Source organism: Tetranychus urticae, chromosome 2 (assembly GCF_039701765.1).
Source record: "Tetranychus urticae isolate SD_2017Ah chromosome 2, NJAU_TeUrti_SD_1.0, whole genome shotgun sequence".
Classification (NCBI taxonomy): Eukaryota; Metazoa; Arthropoda; class Arachnida; order Trombidiformes; family Tetranychidae; genus Tetranychus; species Tetranychus urticae.
In genome coordinates, this window is record NC_142959.1 from 17,061,744 (window position 1) to 17,077,638 (window position 15,895).

Below are 15,895 nucleotides of genomic sequence, written 5' to 3' on the forward strand. Positions count from 1 at the left end.
ATTATCAATGAATTTAATGTTTCACCTTTATTTTTTGAGTTTATTCAACACAATTTGAGCTTTAATGCTTTAAATTAATATAAAAAGACAGCTGACAATGATTCTATCATTCATTAAACAAAAATTTGAACCTTTTTGCTCAATTAGTTGATTGTAAAGTCACAATTAGTGAATTTTAAAGCTTCCAAGCTGTCCAAAAGCTTTTATTCATCCATTTTAACCAAGTTATTGACCAATTATAACATATTCAGATCAATGGAATCAAAAATTGTCTAACTCCTAGTGATACTTTAATAATCTTGATTACTATGGTATTAGTTGATTCATCTTATATCAGTTAGCAGAGTGAAAATTTTCTGATTAATTCAACTTTACACTATTGTTAGTGTCATGGTAGATGAACCTAAACTATGACATTTATCCAAAATGTATTAAACTAATGAACCGATATTAGATTTAGGCAGAAAAGGAGAATTAATCTGATGATAAAATTCTAACTGAGTATGTGTTAGCCTATTTTCGCCATTTTGTGATTATTTTTGCATCACTTGCCTTGAAAAAAATTTTCTTCTTTGTGATGTCTGAAGAAGAGAAAGAGGATGATGAAGAGAAACAGAAATAAGGTGAACTACTATTCTCTATAAAAATATTCAAGGTCAGATTGAAACCTCGAAACAAAAAAAGAGAAGACTGTTACTTATATTTTTCCATCTCTCCATTTATCTTCATCTCTCTCCTTCTCTCTCAACTCCACTTTTCGTCATCATCATTTCTCTTTCTGTCTTCCAGTGGTGAAAAAAATGATGAAAGTAGAATGAGGTAAAATCCAAGCGCAAGTCTAATGATACAGGCTTCAACATCTTCTTGCTCTTCTCTTGCTTTTCCTCTTTTATCGATTTCAAGGTCAATGGCTCACACATCAATCGATTAGTCCAGTATCGTCATCATCATCATCATCATCACCCATCATTCTCCTAAATTTGCTCTTTCTTTTTGTCTTTCTTTCTGTATAACCATAGTCTATTTGTGTCTCTTTTTGTCCTTGGAGAGTTCAGGGTTTAAAACAGCATGGCAACACTCTCTTTATTTTCACTTGATGTTCCTCTCCATTCCTTTTGGTTATTCATCTCTCGATAGATTCTGACATTACCAGGAGAAGTAAGAAACCTGAAGGAGAAAGGGAAAAAGAAAGAGAGAGAGAAGAAGAAAATAAAGATTAATTTTCCAAGAGGCGACAAAAGAAAAAAAAATGATGCAGATAAAAATGTTCATACGCAAAATGATGCTTGGTTAAGGTTACGTTCCTACGTGAGACAGTTTTAATTGACAAAATATCGATCCAAAGTTGAATTTTCCAAACGATACAAATCTCTCCATTGTCTCCTTTACAATCAGGATCATCATGAAGATGATCATGAAGCATCTTCATCCATCTTTTCAACCCTTACAAACTCACAGGTAAACAAACGCAACAAAAAAATTATCAAAAAAAGCTATTTTAGTATCAGACAAGGTCACAAAGATGGCAGCACACCCTATGTATCAAACCAACGCGGCAACAAGAAGAGTCTTTGTGATTAAGTGAATCATTACATGGTTATATTGTTTAGTTGAATTTAGGAATCATTTTCTTGTTTATTAATCACGTTCTCATCTTTTACATTCCCCGCCTCAACTTCACCACCATCATCATCATCTCTTGTGCTTATCTTTTTTAAAACAAAATCGTTTAAGGCTTCAGTTTCAAGGTTAACTCAGGAAAGGGGTTATTGCTCGGATTGCAGGGTCAACACAGGAGCATAAAACAAACATTTTTTTCTTCTCCTTCTTTTTTCACTTTCTTTTTCTCTTTCTTCTTCCATTTCTCCTTCATCGTCTCCTTCATATTCATCGTCTTGGCAATGTTTTGCAACACCAAGCAATCATCATTGTGTATCATGGCCATGATGATAATTATAATGTGTCTAGTAGCCCAGTTCATATCACAAATCCATAGACGTTGTTATAATCTTATAAGCGCTCAATTTGAGTGTTAAAAAGTGTTCAGTGGAAAAAAAAGAATCAAATTTTTTTTCTCCTTTTTATTCGCTTCCATTCAAAGTCTCTTTCATTGTACAATTACATGTGCAATCATAATTTATTTAATTTACTTTACCTTCTATCAAACATTGCCTTTGAATAGTTTCATTTATTCAGCCACCAGCTCAAATTAATTGTCTCGCCATTTATTTTATTTTCACGTTGATTGTCAAAATGAAAATATCCTCCTTTAAGCACAACATTAATGGCAATGATAGTAATGATAATGTTGATATAATTAATACAATTTACCTTGCAAGTTTAAACTTTCAACAATCGCAAGGTAAAAAAACTTGAACATGGTAAATCCAAGATTGAACATACAATCAGTTTTTCTCATCATTTAACCTACAATTTCAATTGGTTCAAATGATATCAAACTATTCAATTACACAATGATTTATCCCTAATTAACCTCAACAAATCCGACAACACTAATCATTGATTTATAACCTTTCCTAATGTATTTACAAAGGTTGATAATGTGATTATTCAATGTTTCATTAACTCAACGCGAGGCAAAATTTTTCATAACTTTATGTTTTTGATTAATTATCTCAACTCAATCAAAGTAGACAATTAATTTTGATAAAAACAAATTTACAATCAACTTGATTACCGTATTTCCGCGCATATAAGCCGAGGCTTATTAATGAAACGTTCACTTAAAAGCGCATTTTTCCTCACTTTAGATTAGCACTATGTGCTTCCACACTCGTTAAAAAACAGGTTTTTTGTATGTACTTCTATGTAATTGCTTATCAGTGTTCTTATTTATGAAAATAAACATGGACTTAGCAGTGAGGAATTTCTGTTGATAAGCACAATGCTTATATGCGCGGAAATACGGTAAACATTTCAAGTGCTATTAAAATAAGCCATAATTACATGTTCAACAAAGTCAACAATCTAAAGGGTGTTGCGTTTAATAAGGTGCAATTATCAGTTACCCAAATGAAGATAAAAAGATTAAAAATGTAAGATGTCTTTGTCTTTACCTTTGTCCATCTTCTTATCTACATTTGGCTAACTGATAATTGCACCTTATTAAACGCAACACCCTTTAATTCAAGGTAAAATCAAACACCAACAACCCAAGGATTTGAAAGTCTAAAGAGTAACTCCGAGAACCAGAAAAAAATATTAAAAAGTTAACCCAAAAAAAGATGAACTTGAATCCGAGTCGCAATTGATCGTTGATCAATGATCATTCACGCTGATGATGATTGAGGATACAGTGATAGTCAAATCAATGTCATCGTACTTTATCCACTTTCTCAATTGTTATCAAATGATTATCAATTTTCTGACTTCTTCTTCAGACATCAACCTTGTTGGCATTTTTTGTCTCGGCCTCATCATCATCATTATCATGTTGATTAAAAGCCAAACTAGATTAAAAGCATCGTAGCAACAGCAAGTTGATCACCATCGACATATTAATAAGTCAGTCAGTCAGTCAAGTTGCCTTGATATTTAAAGGAAACTTTTAATAATCTTAATGATGATTGGTAATTATCATTTGAATCAGTCTCACACATTGTTTCAACAATCGTCCAATGAACCCAAAATTTTCAGGTTTCAACTGGAATCGTATTACAATGTAACCAGAAAAATGTGCGAGAAGGAAAAGTTTATTAACCAGAAAAAGGTTGCACTTGAAAATGGGCAATAAAAATGCTTTAAATTGATTGTAAAGTAACATTTAATTTAACCAAAAAATTAACAACAATTTAATCTAAATTGAAACAATAAACGCATTAACATTAGCAAAACCTTGCCATTAAAGCAAATGTATTGCGTTAACTCAATTATGAGCCACTTAAAGTAAAAGTTGACTTTAATGATCTCGTTAATCTGTGAGCGTAAATGTGATTACATAGATTAAATTGACCATCAACAATTGAAAAGGAAAAGACAAGTTTGATTTAGTTATGATATGTTGATTGTCACCTAAAAAAACCTGCCATTAAATGTCCACCAAAGACAGGTCAACACTGAGCGACAACACAGACACAAACATACAAAAAAATATATAAATACAAAAAAGCAACTAAACGCCACAAAATGTACATTAAACTTGAATAAAAAGGCATCTTCATCTTTGATCTTTATCATTGCTTTTACTTTCACCATCTTTATCTTCATCATCATCTTCTCTCATTTTACAAAGATTAATGTTGAAGATGGCTTTACTAGTTGAACGTGCCTTTAAAAAATAGTACATAATATGAGGCCCGTTTTTTATGAGAATATTGACCTCAAAAAGTTTAAATCCACGAAAAATGTCTTCTTCTTCTCAGGCCTTTTTCTCAGGCCATTTATTAGGCTAGTAGAGCCTACAACTAAATGGACACTTTGACAGTAAACTCAACCACTGGCAACACTGGCCACTCCAACCATGAGATAACCATGAACTTGAAAAGGGTTCATCTTTGATTCCATGAAATAATCTGATAATTCTGGCGTTTAAAAATAGCAAGTCAACATTTCCATGAATAACTAGATTTACTTGAAATGAGGAGAAGACGCTTTTCCTGCAAATTCATCATTACAATCACAATTGGTGTAAATCATTATTACGGTTAGGCTTTTTTTTCACGGACAAGGCCAATGTTTAAATTGAAGATTCAAGATCAATGAAAAGAGGAAATTATATAACTTTGTATTCAGGTAATTTAAGATTCCAGCCAACCTTTTAACCAAAGAAGAAGAAGAAGAAGAAGAAAAGTTTAAGAAAAATGACTTTTCCTTCTTTGTGAATCTTCCCATCGTGAAGACGAAACTGAGGTCAATCGTTGAATGGTTTGTGAAAATAGTACCATGTTGTTGGACATATTATAATTCACGGACAATACTAGATGTTAGGCCAATGTGTGTAAAGCCAGTAAAGAAGAGATGAAAAGAAAGTCGGACAAAACGGAGTTTACCTTAGATTGAATAATCTTAAAAAATAGCCGTTAACGTCTCTTAAGACAAATCGCTTTTGATTCAACAGTAAAAAATAGAAGAAGAAGAAGAAGAAGAAAATGCATCTTCAAGATGATCAACAAGATGAAGATAAAGGTAAATGTCCACATTTTTCTCTGTCCAAATTTACACTAATATAATCTTCCTTTTCCTTCTTGGACCCTCTTTGAGTCCGGTTTCAATCAATCTTCAGCTTCATGTTCAAACCTAAAAGTGAACAACAAGAGAAGAAGAAAAATTTACCTTTTTTATAACTCCAATGATTATCAAGCATCGAAGATCAGAACATCTTTAAAAATGTCGAACATCGAATCTCCTAAAAGGTTGAAAAAAATGTCCTTTTGTCCCTTTCCAAGTCTAAACTGGAAAACAATAAATGGTGAACATTGAACTAGACTTTTCTTGTTTTTGTTGTAAAAATAGTGAAAAAAACAGAGCAAAGGGTTAGAAACGTTTTAATGGTTCTATTTTTTATGTTCATCTTGTTGCAAGTTCAAGGTCATCGAACAGGTAAACCAGTAATGAGAAAGCTAAAACAGGTAAAGAAGGTAAAAAACAGGTAAAAACAGTTCCCGCAGAAGCAAGAATGAAAGTGAAGCAGCAAAAAAACTGAGTCAAGCCAAATTTACCATTGGCCTTGGTCTTAATGCCAATTAATTTAACAAAGGTAATAAGATGAGGTGGAAAGAGCGCTTTTTATTGCACTTTACCTCCCACTTGACATCAACAACAACTTTCCATGAAACCCAAAACTTGGAATAAAAAGAGAAATGAAAACTCACCCAAATTTAGCAAAAAAATTGAAGGTTAACCTGAACATCATTACCATCTTTTCAGGCGACTTTCAATTTTCTCAATCAATTTCTTTCTATTCATCAATTTTCAATTTATAATTTTTACCTGTTCTTCTGTCCGTTTTTTTTCTCACTCTTTATTAATGATGATACAAAATAGTGACAGGTAATAATGACTGTTGACATTGTAAACGATTGAAATACTTGTCCAATCAATGATAACAAATGATAATCGTTAGTCAATTTGGCTGAATAAGGTAACACGGCCAAATGACCATCGATTATGAGGACAAATTGATCGATCACACACCATAATGGGCAAACAATAACAACAATAATAATTTACACTTACCTGTAACAATTTTTCTCTCTTCATAATCATTCCAATGATTATCATATTTTCACCTTTCATAATGTAAAAGATGAAATATATCAATATTTTACCAAATTACATTGTTGAAGGAAAAAGAAAGTAAGAAAAATGTCCCAAAATATAGTTGACCGGGCGGTCTCGTCCAGCGTTTGTACCTTTTTGTGTGTTCATTGAAAGCTATTGCTCATTATTGTTATATCATATACAATGTTTGATAGGAAGCAAAATATGATTTATCATTTTTAAATGATTTCAAGTGAAGCCAAAATATAATTTATTTAAAATGTTTAACTTTTCATAAAAAAAGTCAGTCTTTTCCCAAAGTTAAATGGACAACTGCAAACCTCCAATCATGTGGTTGGCAATTTTTGGCTTGTCAACCTTTTAACATGAATAACTATTAGCTAATCATAATAATGGTAATAACTAAATTGATGGGAACATAATCATTCTAATCAATATTCACTTTTACCGATTACAGTTAAAGTCATTCAAGATCAGGTCAACGGTCAATGTTAACCGACAAAAATATCGTTTAAAAAATGTTACACTTTCTGTAACTGTAACTTTATACTTTACAATGAAAATGCATATTTAATCATTTATCCAATTGAATATTTTTTTCATTCAACTTTTACTTTTACTTTTACTTTTTGGGTTGAATAAGAAGATAAATATTTAATGAACGATAAGATGAACAGGAAAGTGCCAGGTAAAGCTAATAAGTATCATCATCAAATTGCAGGAAATCTTGAGGTTCACTTTTCATCTTTTGCTCATCTTCCTTTAAACCCAATTTTTGCAATCCAAATGAATCTAAATTTACCGTCAAATTTGCGACTTTTTTTCTCATTTCCATTTGCATTTTACTTTTATCTTTTTCTTTACTTTTTTTGTGTGTTTCGCTTTTTTTCTTGCACGATGAATGACACTTGTTTGAAGATGAAACTTTGTAACTCATCTTGTCATTGTCATCCTTTGCATCTTTCCTGTCATCATCTGACCATCGACTTCATGCTGATTATTACCCAAGAAAAGGAAAAACTTTTCATCTTTACCTTTCTTTGTTTCTCCATTCAATGTAAACCTGAAAAACATTTACATCACTGTTTGACCATTGAATAAGTAACCAACGTTAACCTGTCATTAAAAGTGTACAAAACCTAAAGAAGAAGAAGAAGCAAAAAAAAAATAGAAAAGAAGAAAAACTTTTGTTATAATCAGACTAATAATAGTAATAAGCATAAATGATAAAAGGTTGTCAAGAGTAGCAAAAAGTGTCCGAGTAAAGGTTTTCTCGTGTTGGGTCATTTTGTCTGATCCAGTGGACTCATCTTCATCTTGAAGAGGCAAAAAGGTTGAAATTTGCAAATTTAATGTAAAACTTTCACTTTCTCACTCAATCATATCTTCATCTTTATCCTCCTTTGAATAATCAATGAATAGACCCTTAGGTGAACCCTACTATTAGTGATGAGAAAAAGCAAACGCGATTTCATTGCATAACTGATGTTGCCCTTTACCATAAAATAACCTTAAAAGGTAACATCTTAGAAACCTAGTGAAGGTTAAGATGAAGAAGATGAAGAAGATGAAGAAGAAAAGTTGGGAAGAAAAAAAGAAAGAGAAGAAGGTAAGTGAGGAAAGGAGAAGAGAAAGTAAGAAATGTCATTGACATTGAACTTCATTTTTCGCAACTACTTTTGCTTTTCGCAGTTTCTCAGTTAGCTTTTCATTTTTACATTCTTTTGTTGACTTTCTTCTCCTTTTTGCCCCTCTTCCATCTTCATCTTCATCTTCTTCCTGTCTCTCATCGGTTTACCTTACAGTTAGGTCTTAAGAAAAGCCAACAAAAATAAACCTCCCAAGACTTGCCTTTTCTCGCGTTATTTTTAGCATCAATGAAGAAGAGAAGAAACTCACTCAATTCACTCTATCATCTTTATCGTATTTTTTCTTCTCTCATCTTCTCCTTCTCTCTCTCTTATCCTCATCTTGCTTCTTTCACCAATCAACATGGATTCCTTTGGAGCCGACAAAAAAAAAGCCCAAGAAAAACGCATTCTGTTGCATCTTGTTCATCTTCCTTTTCCCAACCGTTTCTTTGCAAACACTCAATGAAGATTATTTCAACCGATATTAGCAGGAAGACCAACAAGATGAAGAAAGTGAACGGTGTAAAGATATTTAAAGTACTTGTTATTGGCACTTTCCTCTTTCCATTTCAATGGCAAACCACACTTTTTCCGTTGCTTTCATAACCATTATCATTACTCTTCCCATCGATCTCATAATTCACCTTTACTTTCCCTTAACCTTTTGCACTACTTTGACTCATGAAACTGGTAAATCTCTTTATATCTTGGATCCTTTTATCAACAAGTGTAAATGTGTGTTACTAGCAAATGCTTAAATTGATAATCAAATGATTATTACATTAAATTGTTTACACTGACAATCCAGGTTAACAATATAAATTGTGATTAAAAATTTTCCTCACTTTGGATCATTGATTGTAAACGATAAATGAGCAAACAAAAATCAAGTGAACACAATAAATTATCTGTTCCAGTAGACTGTTTCACTTGACTAACCGCTTTTGTTTTGCCAGTCTTGCTGCTTTCAGTAAGTCAATGATCTTGATCGTCATCCCTGATCATCCCAAATCATCTTCATCACCAACCAAGGTCAATGTCTAGAAGAGAAACGCAAAAAAATCAAAACAAAAGTGGATGATGAGAGAAGAGAGAAGAAGAGAATTGGTAAACATTTTTTGTTCATTGAATTTTCTGGTAATCAGGTGACCTAAAGGAAAGTTCAATGTAAAGTGCAAAGGCGCAAAGGTCCTTTAAGGTCATGATTTCACTAACCTTTTAAAAAGCATCAAGAAGAAAAATTTGTGCAAGTTCATTGATCTTGTTAATAATTATTATTATTTAACTTGCAACTTGCTATGCAACTGACCAACAAACTGACCTTTTTCAACCTGTAAGACAAATAAGCATGACCAGGTTAACCATTGCCAAAGGGCAAACAAGATAACCTTGTTAAGCAATCAATACAATTTAATAACAAGTTAATGAATTACTGTTTCTTCTCATTCAGTGGTCAGCTCCAATCATCAGTCTAACCAATCATTCAGTAGTTAATAACTATCATCATTTTGCCAATCATATTTTACATATTTAACAAAATTCTTTATTCTTGTAAACAAGATAATTGAATCATCCAACATAATTATCCTTTAATTATCAAACTCATCATACAATAATGTATAATTTGATTTAATTTTTCAAATTTGCAAACTTGAAATCACAACGTTCCTTTTGTTCAAGTAAGATACATTTTAAAATAATTGTCATTTCTCTTGATGATTGTATTAAAAAACAATTTATTTTAACAGTTGCAAGTGCAATTAGGAATCAACATTTAGTCGGGAAAAATGATGAAGATGAGATTTTTATGTGTAAAAATTGAGTATCGTTAGGTGAGGAAAGAACACCTTGTTTGATAAAAAAATTGGTCTTAATTACATTTGCTTGCCAAAATAGATATGTTTGATGACATGGGAAGAGATGAAAAAGTGACATCCAAAAGCAAGAACAGAGATTAATTTGCTTTCAATTTGGATACAATCAAAACCATAAAAGAGGCAAAGCAGAAAAAATATCTCTTGAAGAGGACGATAAACAAGTGGCGTTTCTAACAAAAAATAACGACATGATGTGAACACATCAAAGATATGTAATCATTGCTTGATCAGACGGACGAAAGGTCCGAAGTCTTTTTGTCTCAATCTATTGTAATGTTCGTACAACTTTCAATCATAGTCTTGAGTTTCCTTTCTTTTGGCTAAAAGTGCTTTTCCTACTTTTGACGATGTTTCTCGACCCAATGCCGAGCAAATGTATTCCGAGGCTCGAAGTAATCCCTCCATGTCAACTCCTGTTTCAATGCCCATTCCTGTAAGCATGTAAACAACATCCTCAGTGGCAACATTACCAGTGGCACCTTTAGCAAATGGACAACCTCCCAAGCCAGCAACTGATGCATCTACAATCGTCACTCCTGAATGAAAAAACAAGGAAATGTTTCAATTAGAAATGTTGCGAAAATTTAAACAAAAATTGTTTAACATACCACATTCAATTGCTGAGAGGATGTTAGCTAAAGCTTGACCATAGGTGTCATGACAATGAACAGCAATCACCTCGATAGGAACCAGTGCTGAAACTGCTTCAATTAGTGCTCTCATAGAAGCAGGATTTCCAACACCGATTGTATCTCCTAATGATATCTCATGACAACCAACTGAATACAAGCGATATGCCATTTCAGCAACTCGTTCCGGTGGAATAAGTCCTTCATAAGGACAACTTAAACAGCAAGAAATGTATCTAATGAAATTGTGAAAGAAAAACAAGGAAAAAAATGATTAAACTGTGTTCAAAAAACAAATACTTAAGTCGAAGGAAATGTTAATATTAATTTGCTAGTAAACTTTATAACCATCAAACAAGCAATCAAGTTTTCAGAGAGAGTTTTGTAATAAATCAAATATATGACAAAATAGCATGAAATACATGGTAAAATTCATCACAGATTAACAACCCTAATGGCAATCTACGTAATCGACGTAACTATAAGTATTGGAAACATGAGCTAAGCTGGCTTTTGAAGACAACAGAGAAAGTATTAATAGCGCTTACAGAATTGGACATTCAAAGTTGTAAATATTGGTAAAAATTTTTCCTCTTCTAGTCTATGGATCTTTTAGCTTAATGGATAGAAATGAAAATTTCAATAAAATGGAAAAAATAAGATCAGTAACAATCAAGTTCATCATCGCCTTTAGGTTAATTGTTGGGTCAAGGTTTCCCAGTTTTCGCTCTCTATTAATTAGCAATTTACTTCCCTAAACTTTGACGTGTGATTGTCGAATCTTAATTTACTTTTTTGTCCTGTTTTATTTCATTTTCACTTCTCTTGCTGTTGATAATGTTTTCAATCTGTAAACAAAATTTATTCAATCAACTGTTTGTAATTGTGACCTCAGCTTGGTAGAGCATTAGTTGAACAAATTAGAGTAGAGTAATATCGTCCATTTTTTGCTTCGTTGTTTCATTGAAACTACATTTCGAGTGACGAAAGATAATGACAGTTAATTCATGTCCGTGAGATGATTGATTCGTATGCTTGGTTTGGGGAAAACTCGAGGTTAGTTTGATGGAGGAAAAAATTGAAAAAGCAGATAAATGATAATTTACTGTAATACTTACCCTCGTACTTTTAGACCTTTTTTCAGAGCGTATTTAGCAACCTGTTCCATCCTCGTTAAATTTTGAACCAAAGAGCAGTTTGTATTTTTTCTAGATTATTGGGAAAGTCCAATGAATTGAAGGAAAGCATGAAAAAAAGTATGAAAGGAAACATGATTAGATAAGATTGTCTGTGTGATGCTAATGGTGTAAGAGTGTTTATTACTTGCTGAAAACATCTGACGCAGCGCCAAAAACCGCGATTTCTTTAACACCAACTTTCAATGCATTTTCAAGTCCATGCATGTTTGGCACCAGAACTGGATAACTAACACCTTCACATTTACGGATGTCGGAATAAACTTGCATATGATCAGCCATCTGAGGAACCCATTTAGGCGAGACAAAGGAAGTAGCTTCGACCACTTTAACTCCAGTTTCACTGAGTTTATTTATGAATTCCACTTTAACATGAGTTGGAATGGGTTGCTTCTCATTTTGCAGTCCATCTCGTGGGGAAACTTCAACGATTTTCACAAAAGATGGATACCTTCGGACAACGTCATTGTTAACAAACTATGGGAATGGACAAAAGAAGAAAGGCAACTTAGTCGGTGTGAATGAATTGAAAAAAACAAGATTTCAAGATAGCACAGAATGGGGAAAATGTTAGCAAGGAAAAACAGATAAAAATATGCAATGACAACAAAAAATAAGAGTTAGTGTAACAGCTACATTGATATGAGATTTAAAGCACGAGGCTGAAGCTCGAGAGTATCATCTCATATCAACGAGATAATGTTGTTCAACTGAATAGCAAAGTAAAAAAGTTGAGACAAAATTGTACCAACCATGAGCGATATTAGTGTAATTTAAAGACTTGATTTGATGAAAAAATTGAACCTTTTCTTCATATCAATTACAGGTCATTACAATTTTGTTTCAATTTTTGTTACTTTTGCTGTTTGGATGAGTGGAGCAACATTATCTTGTCGATCGTATGATAAATAAATGTGTAACAATCAACAGTTCCACTGACCTAGTGGCCATCATGCACTGAGTTGTTTAAATGACATATAACTCACCTTCATGGTTACCAAAAAAACAGAGATTTGATGTTGACGAATAGAGTGAAGATAATTTTGGTTATTATGTTAGTAGTAGACGAGAGTCTAAGACAAGTTGGAGGAAACAGAGGTAGGATGAAAATGATTGAAGATGTAAAGGGTAATCACATAGTCAGCAATAGATACTCAGATAGATTTCAGGGTAAACACTTGTTAAAAACTAGTGGTTATTTAAATGTGAACAACAGTAATTAAAACAAAAACATGTAGATAAGAAATGAAGGATAATGCATGAGATATTATTGTCAAAATTTCCTCCTGTTTTCCAATAATCTCTCTTGCGTCGGACTGTTGAATGAAGGTTTCCACCTGATCAGCAAAAGAAAGAGAGAAAGAAAAAGTTAACCATTAAACTTATATAACTGGTTTTTCACATTTCGCATCGAACGTCTGAAGAAATCGATAAATGGTAAAACCCGTTGAATAAGTGAAATCAAACGTTCGACACACCAATAAAGTGATTACTTTGTTTACTCTTGAAGAATCAGTGAAAAGGCTAATGGCAATGAAGAGACAATGAAATGAAAGGAAAAGCCACACAAATCGTCCATGAAATTATACTCACATAATAAAATTAGTTAAATCAATCTGTGGTTATAAAATAATCGACATGTTAAATTAAAAAAAAGGAAAGATTTGATTGTTTACTGTAAAAACCTTGCTTTAAGCATAAAAATGTGGGTTAAGTTTCCAGCAAAAATCAGCAAGGTGGCGTTGTTTTTTATTAAATTTACACTGAAAATTAGACTAATAATGACTAATTAACAGTAGATGGAGCTTTTTTATGCCTTAACCAATTTATGCTTCAACCAGAAAACCCAAATATTTTAGCACCAATGTCGAAAGACGCTTAAGTCGATGTTTTAAAGGATTTAATGGTGCAAATCCAACATGATCAGTTAACAAATCAGACTATTTTCAGTTTCAGTTTGTTTATTCATCAGCATTTGTATTTACCACTTTGATAACAATAATATTTGATAGACCAGAATCAATGAGCCTCCATATTTCAGTCGATGAGTTTGATTTAAGTCATTTGATTAAGATCATCTCGTGTGGTTTGGTTAGTTAAATTCTTGTTTATTTTCTATTCAAGCCTAATTCTTTCGATTTTCAAAAATCGTGAACTGGGACAGAACCGATGTTTGAGCTTCTTGGAGTTAGGCTTTGAATCTCGCCAAGTCCTGAAAGCAGGCGACTTGCAGTAAAAAGCTTACTAGGGTTTAGTCCCTGGACTATCCCATCCTCCCTTCCTGATGGGTAAAGTCTAGGACCTATGGGTAGGTGAAACACCTTGGGCCTTAAAACTGTCGTGGCTGGCCAGTCCACACAAGCGATAATCAAGCTTTTACTTTTTATCCACATCTAATTGTGATAATTTATGAAGCCAGTGATCTGAATTGAAACACATGCAAGAGTTTCGATTATTGTTTATGATTTCACTTTTTCCCTTTTCTTAATTATTCCCAATTGACCCAATTTCAAGTTGATTTACCTCTTTTTTGTTATCTTTGCGTATTCAAAGCAACTTCAAGTTAAAAATACAGTCAATCATTTAAGATCATGAAAGGCGTCACAATCAAATTGACCAAGATTATCAACAATCTAAGACTCTGTCTTGAGTTACTTTCATAATCTTTAATGATTGACTGTATTTTTCAAGCAAAGTTGCTTTAAATGCCCAAAGATATTGAAAAGAGCCATTAACTATGCTTTATTGTTAACCATTAACTGATTAAACATTATCCATATCTTGTGGCAAGCAAAAATTGAAAAGTAAAATTTAATCAAATTGAACTTTAAACACTTGCAATTAATCAAATTTGCTACAATGTAACCATGATAATCAATTAATTTGAGTGAACGTTGACCTGTCAATTGATTACTATTAATTGTATAAAATGTCAGCATTTTTGTTGCATTTAAAAGAGTTTTGCAAAAAGTAGAAAAAAAATTCAAGGCAAATGACTCGGAGAAGAAGAAGCAAAAAGTAGTTTCCAAGTAAAAAGCATGATCAATCTGAAGAAACGCAGAATCTTATTAATAAATTTAGATTTAAGATGATGAGAAATCATTGATTATCATGAAAGTTTCCAGTGTCAGCTCACCAATTATAACTCACAGGACCAGGGAATGAGGTTAATAAACTTTCGGATAATTTGTTTTTCTGTCAATAAATTTCTCTTCTTTTCTCTCTTTTATTCCTTTTCTCACCCAACATGGTGAAACATTTTTCATCTCTTCTCCAGTCTCTTGAAAAATTCCACGTCTCAAGACTAATCTTACAAATTTAAATTATCCATGAAACTGGGTCCAAATAGAGTAACTCATTGGCTCAATGCCATTTCTTCAAGTGAACCACAATTTTGAAGAGAATCAAGAAAAAAGCTTGAAAAACCTTTACCAGATCAGGTCAATCACTGTACAACTTTACCTCACTCTTTTCACTCTTATCATTATCACACTGAACATCTTACCATGTTGACCTTATAAATATCATTGAAGCTTGGAAGCAGCAGCAGCAGCAAAAAAAACTTGACTTTTCTCTTTTCTCTGAATTTCATCTCAGAATGTTCTGAAGTGCTGGGAAAAGTATTTTTCGCTTGAAGCAAAATTAATGAGCAAATGATAAAATTCAATTAAAGTTATCAACAGAGATGATCATGAATGCCTTGAAATGGAGATGCAAAAGTCCAAACGCGCAATAAAACACGCAAACACAATTGTCTCTGATTATCATGCATTAAATGGATGAGTAAAGTGCATAACAATTTGAATGGTAAACAGTATCATTAACAATATCAATTGTAAATATGGTGATAATTGTAACCAAGTTGCATCTCTTTTAAGGTTAAACCTAAAAGTGTCTGCCAGTGTTGAACAATATAAAAGTTATCAAATGTAACCAGAGAAACGAGTTGTGAAGCAAACGATGAGCATAAAAAACACGGTGACATTGTGAACCTAATGGATGACTGATTTTCAAGTTCATGGCCATGCAACATGGTCAATAAACTCTCATCTTTTTCATCATCATCATCATTTCCCTTGATAACTCGCTAGATGTCACTTTGATTTTTACATGCGTAACATGGAAAAGTAGATTGAGAGAAGAAGAAAAAAAGAAAAGTTGTTTCTTTGTTCAGTCTAATCAAGTTTAAGAGGCTCAGGTTGAAGGAACTGAGGATGATGATGAGGTTGATGAAGAGAGGGGATGGAATAGGTGGTGGAGGAGTTGGAGGAGCGGAAACAGGGGATAAATGCATGTGAAAATAGGAAAATGGTTGTTGAACT

General features: G+C 32.7%; 1 protein-coding gene and 1 long non-coding RNA gene across 6 annotated transcripts; both read right to left on the bottom strand.

The window, feature by feature from the left end:
- Nucleotides 1-878: 878 nt before the first annotated feature.
- Nucleotides 879-1,471, bottom strand: LOC149094016 (uncharacterized). The gene is made up of 2 exons (XR_016199130.1): nt 1,275-1,471; nt 879-1,167 (listed from the first exon to the last, which is right to left on the bottom strand). It is a non-coding gene; the product is annotated as an uncharacterized LOC149094016 (long non-coding RNA).
- An 8,119-nt stretch (nt 1,472-9,590) lies between these two features.
- LOC107366844 (hydroxymethylglutaryl-CoA lyase, mitochondrial) lies at nt 9,591-13,229 on the bottom strand. 5 transcript variants are annotated; one of them, XM_089268305.1, is made up of 7 exons: nt 13,167-13,229; nt 13,067-13,097; nt 12,560-12,910; nt 11,701-12,050; nt 11,496-11,585; nt 10,357-10,613; nt 9,591-10,284 (listed from the first exon to the last, which is right to left on the bottom strand). In XM_089268305.1, the coding sequence occupies exons 3-7, from the start codon at nt 12,563-12,565 to the stop codon at nt 10,037-10,039; spliced, it is 951 nt and encodes a 316-aa protein (XP_089124431.1). In that variant the 5' UTR covers nt 12,566-12,910; nt 13,067-13,097; nt 13,167-13,229; the 3' UTR covers nt 9,591-10,036. The 5 variants fall into 5 exon arrangements, with proteins under 5 accessions (XP_089124431.1, XP_089124432.1, XP_015789972.1 ...); XM_089268306.1 differs by having other exon boundaries at nt 13,052-13,097; XM_015934486.3 differs by lacking the exon at nt 13,067-13,097.
- Nucleotides 13,230-15,895: the final 2,666 nt, after the last annotated feature.